Genomic DNA, 4,418 nt, shown 5'->3' with positions numbered 1-4,418 from the left:
CCCGCCCCGCCCCGGGCGGGGCCTCCTGGGCCGGGCTGTTACCGGAAGTGTCTTCATCTGGAAACCAGGGACGCTCTAGCCGGCGGAAGGCTGCTCTCGCTGCCCCGCCCCCAAGGAGAGCTTCGCGCGCAGCACGCTCCTCCGACCGCGGGGTGGCGAGAATGCGCCGTGAAGGGCGCCGCTCTAGGCCTGAGGCCACTCTACGCCGTTCTCTATGGCTCCCTGGCGCAGGCCCGGCGCAGGCGGGAGGCGGAGCCGGAGGGGGCGGTGCGAGCCGAGGCGCAGGCGCGGTGGTCCCTTGGGCGGCGCGCGAGACCCGGTTCCCATGGCAACGCCGCACGGCGCCGCCTGAGGCGGGCCCAGAGCGGTCTGAAGGAGGAGCCGGAGGCGGCCTCGGCCTCGGCCTCGGCATGGATGCGCTGTGGGGCGCTGCCCCGCGCCCGCCGCCGCCGCCGCCGCCGCCCGGCCTGGGCCCGTCAGAGAGCCCGTGCTGCACCCCGACGGCGACCCGCCGGCTCCGCCGTCCCCCGCTGCCCTGGGCGCGCTTCTCTGGCTGGCTCGAGTGTGTGTGCGTGGTGGCCTTCGACCTGGAGCTGGGCCAGGCCCTGGAGGTGAGAGCGGCTGGGGGGCGGGGGCGGGGACCCTGGAGCCCGGCCCTGGAGGTGAGGGCGGGGGGGGGGGGGGGGGGGGGGGCCGGGGGCCCGGCCCGGGGGGGGGGGGCGGGGGGGGGCGGGGCTGGATCCGGGGCAGGGACCCCGAGCGCTCCCCGGAGGAGGCGCTTCCTTAGTGGCCGGTGAATGAATGAAAAGGCCGGAGGAGGACGCGCCTCGGAGCCGCGGGCAGCCTCGGTAGAGCAGCTGGGATCCCGGGGTGCCATCCGAGCAGCGGATGTGCCCGCCTCCTCCTGGAGACAGCTCGGGGGGTGGGGGCGGGGGGCCCGGGCCAGTCAGAAGCTCCGTTCCTTGGCGCCACTCTCGGTGCTTCCCGGGCACGCCGGTGGCCCAGAGGTGTAGCTGGTGGCAGAGCCACGTCCGCGGGGTGGGGAACGAGACAGTGAGGACGGGGCCGGCGTTAGCGGCCTGGGGACCGTGACTGTCCCGAGCTGGGTCTGCAGGTGTCCCTGATCGAAGACTCGTTCTATTGCCTCCTGCTTAAGCCTCTTCCGCGTTCTCAGAGACACGCCTCTTTTTGTGACCAAGCCCCTTAGGGCCTTCTGGCAAGAGCGTCCCAGCAGGAATCTCTAGTGGAGGATGGAGAATTGGTGACCTTTCTGTGGTCAGACGGCATTGCCAGCACCAGGGTGAGAGCGAGGGATTGTGGGAAACAGAACAGATGACTTCTGCCCTGGAAGACAAAACAAACAGGAACCATTCCTGGTATTATTAACTGAGATGATATATAATCCGGGAGGGAGGGCAGGTTAGCAGATAATTGTGAACACCCTCAGGTGCCTCTCTGCCATCTTTCGGCCTCTTCTCCAGTTTTCTTCTTATCCTTGAGAAATTGACATCTTCCGGAGGAGGAGGTCTCAACCGATTAATTCAATTCAAAGGGGGGATCTCCTTGTATTTGTATTTCCAGTGCTTAACATGGTGAAAGAAGGGAAGAGAATAAGCATTTATATAGTACCCACTCCGTACTGGCATGGTTCCCAGTGCTTTTGACAAGTATTGTCTCCTCTGATCCTCACAACAACCCTGTGAGATAGGTGCTGTTATGATCCCATTTTTATCATTAAGGAAACTGAGACAAAGATCGAATGACATGCCGAGGGTCACACGAGGGTCTGTGGTCGGATCTGAACTCAGGTCCACCCAGCTCCAGGCCCAACCTTCTATCCGCTGAGCCACCAGCTGCCTCATAATGTGCCTTGCAGATAATAAGCTCTTTCTCAATGCCTGTTAGCCAACATCTTTGATAGAAACTTGGAGATCACGTGGTCTTGGAGAGTTCGCGTGCCTTCCCCTCTGACATTGCTTCCCGTCTCCTTGATGTGCAGATATAATATATATCTATATATACACACATGCACATATGCATTCATACATATGCACCTAGTTATTTACATGCTGTCTCAGAATATGAGTTTGAGGGCAGGGACTTTTTTTTTGGTTTGGTTATTTTTTTTAACCTTTCTTTGTATCTCAAGTGATAAGCTAGACACAAATGCTATTTCATTGATTGATAGTGGGAATTTCAGGTGTGTGGAAGAGACCACCTTATGAAAACTTAAAATCTTTTAAACTGAGGGCAAATGAAGATAAAGAGGAGTCTGTAAATCATGTCTGGCGGTACAGGTGTTAAGCCTGGAAAAGAGAAGGCTTGGGGACATGATTGCTGTCCTCGACTATTAAAAGGGTTACAACATGAAATTGCAAGTGTGCCTACTGTGTGCCAGACACTATGCTAGGTGCTGGAATTTATGTGGCTCTGGAGGGCGGAACCCAAGACCAATGGGTAGAAATTACAGAGAGACAGATTTCAACTTAAATTAATAAGACCTTTTAAGGGGAAAAAAAGACTTCTTTTAAAAAGAAAAAAAAACAATTAAAATGTGGTTTCCCACATGGAAGTATTTGAACAGAAGATTGATGACTCTCAATAATCCTATTGGAAGGATTCCTGTATGGTTAAGGAGTTTGATGGTTTCTGAAGAGTATTATTCAGCAAATCCTAGAGTCTGGATCACCATGGCATAGCAGTTTCAGCCTGAACCTGGGTTCTTTCCACATTAGGAGCAGAGATGACAGGGAGCAGGAAGGGTTCAGGAGGGAGGTCCCCAGAGATGGGATGGGTAGGACTTGAGCTCTGCTTTCTCTCATTACTAATTGAGTGAGTTCAGATCGATTGATCTCTAAGGAAGAGGAGACTTAGGAAGGGAGGAACAGAAGGGACTGATGGGAACTACGAGGGGTGATGAAGACTGAGCCAGCATAGTGTGGTCACGGGGTGAGATGAAGATAAGTTTGGAGGACAGGATAGGTGCCCTGGAGTCAAGGGAAGGCAGCTAGCTGACCAGCGAATGGGGGAGAGGCACAGGACAGTAAATGGGATAGGATGGGACGGGGTGCCCTGGAGTCAAGGGAAGGCAGCTGGCCGACCATGGGGGTGGGGGGAGAGACACTGGGATAATTTGTATCAGTGGTAAAGGGCACTGAGGCTGATCACCAGGGCTCACATAAGTAAAGGGTTTGGGGCTTCATTTCAGAATACAGTTTTGTATGAGACAAATGTCATTTATATTGTCTGTTTGCTGTTCCTGAAATGCATTCTCTCCCCGTCTCTGCCTCTCAGAATCTTTGCCTACCCCAGGGCTGCTCCCTCCAGGAGGTTTCCTCTGATCCCCGTGATGGTTTACTCTTAAAATCTACTACTTTATATCATTTACTGGTAACATGTTGTTTAAAACATTAAAATCCTGAAATTTTAAAAAAATCAGCTAGTTTCTAAATTTGGGGCTGATTCCCACTCTTCAGTTTCATAAGCCCCACTTTAGGATTCTGGGATTCCTTAAAAAGTACAATTGGTATTGCTGCTTCAGCCTGATCTCTTATGATTTTCCTTCACATCCTCTATGTTCCAGCAAAACCGGACTGCTCTCACTGCCCTGTCCTCATCCTGCCCTCTCCCGTTTCCCTTTGCTGCTACCTCCCAGAAGCCTTTCCCTCACTTCCCAGTGAAAGGGAGCTCTCTGTCCCCTCTTGTCTCCCTCCCCCCAGCTGCCCAGAGCACTTTTGTCTGAATCTCTCTTCATTAACCACAGGTCCCATTCCGGGTCCTGTTCTATCTTTTATCCACTTATCAGTGGACTCACATCATCCCTCCCTATTGGACTGGGCAGACAGGGCGGTTTTTTCATCTCTGTATTACCAGTGAATGCCGAGGTACTTAATAATAAACATGTGTGCATTTGTCAACTTCAGTTTGTTTTGGACAAATTGTCTCCTTTTTGTTCTGTACCTTCCCTTTCTCCCCACCACTGCTTCAGGTTCTTTGTGGATTTGATATCCAACACTATCAGTCTGTCCTAGCTGAATCGAAAGTGTGGGCCAGTCCTAGACGTCCTCTGTCCCAAGGGTCTTAGGCAGGATGGTACAGATGATCCCTAACAGGACCGTTGAAAATCAAGGTCATAAGACTCCTGCATTTTTGTTGCCTTCCCACAATTTCACTAAACCATATAAGCATCCTAATACTTCCCCTTTGTAATGTCTATCTGTAGTTTCTTTCCCCATCCCCAAGGTGTCCTGTGTTTGTCCTCAGCCCTCTGAGCTCCCTTCAATCTCCTGCCTGCCCTCTCCTGGGCCTCTTAATCCTTAGGGTGACATCCATCTGGACTAGCAGAGGGATCTTCTACCATGCTGACCACACGTGGCCAACAAAATCCATTCTAGTTCTCCATACATTGATTAGGAGTA

At 53.3% G+C, this 4,418-nt stretch overlaps 1 protein-coding gene across 2 annotated transcripts in view; it reads left to right on the top strand.

Annotated features, from left to right (window-relative positions):
• Positions 1 to 410: 410 nt before the first annotated feature.
• The window catches only part of DENND6B (DENN domain containing 6B), a 31,503-nt gene continuing 27,495 nt past the window's right edge, over positions 411 to 4,418 (top strand). For both annotated transcript variants that reach the window (XR_003568452.1, XM_027854393.1), the window contains exon 1: positions 411 to 611. Coding sequence is in view for 1 of the 2 variants with exons in the window: in XM_027854393.1 (XP_027710194.1) it covers positions 411 to 611 (201 nt within the window). In the remaining variant the exon portion in view is untranslated. The remainder of the gene's footprint in view (positions 612 to 4,418) is intronic.

Source organism: Vombatus ursinus, unplaced genomic scaffold, assembly GCF_900497805.2.
Source record: "Vombatus ursinus unplaced genomic scaffold, bare-nosed wombat genome assembly UNPS02010394.1, whole genome shotgun sequence".
Lineage (NCBI taxonomy): Eukaryota > Metazoa > Chordata > Mammalia > Diprotodontia > Vombatidae > Vombatus > Vombatus ursinus.
This window is presented reverse-complemented; position numbering and strand designations above follow the sequence as displayed.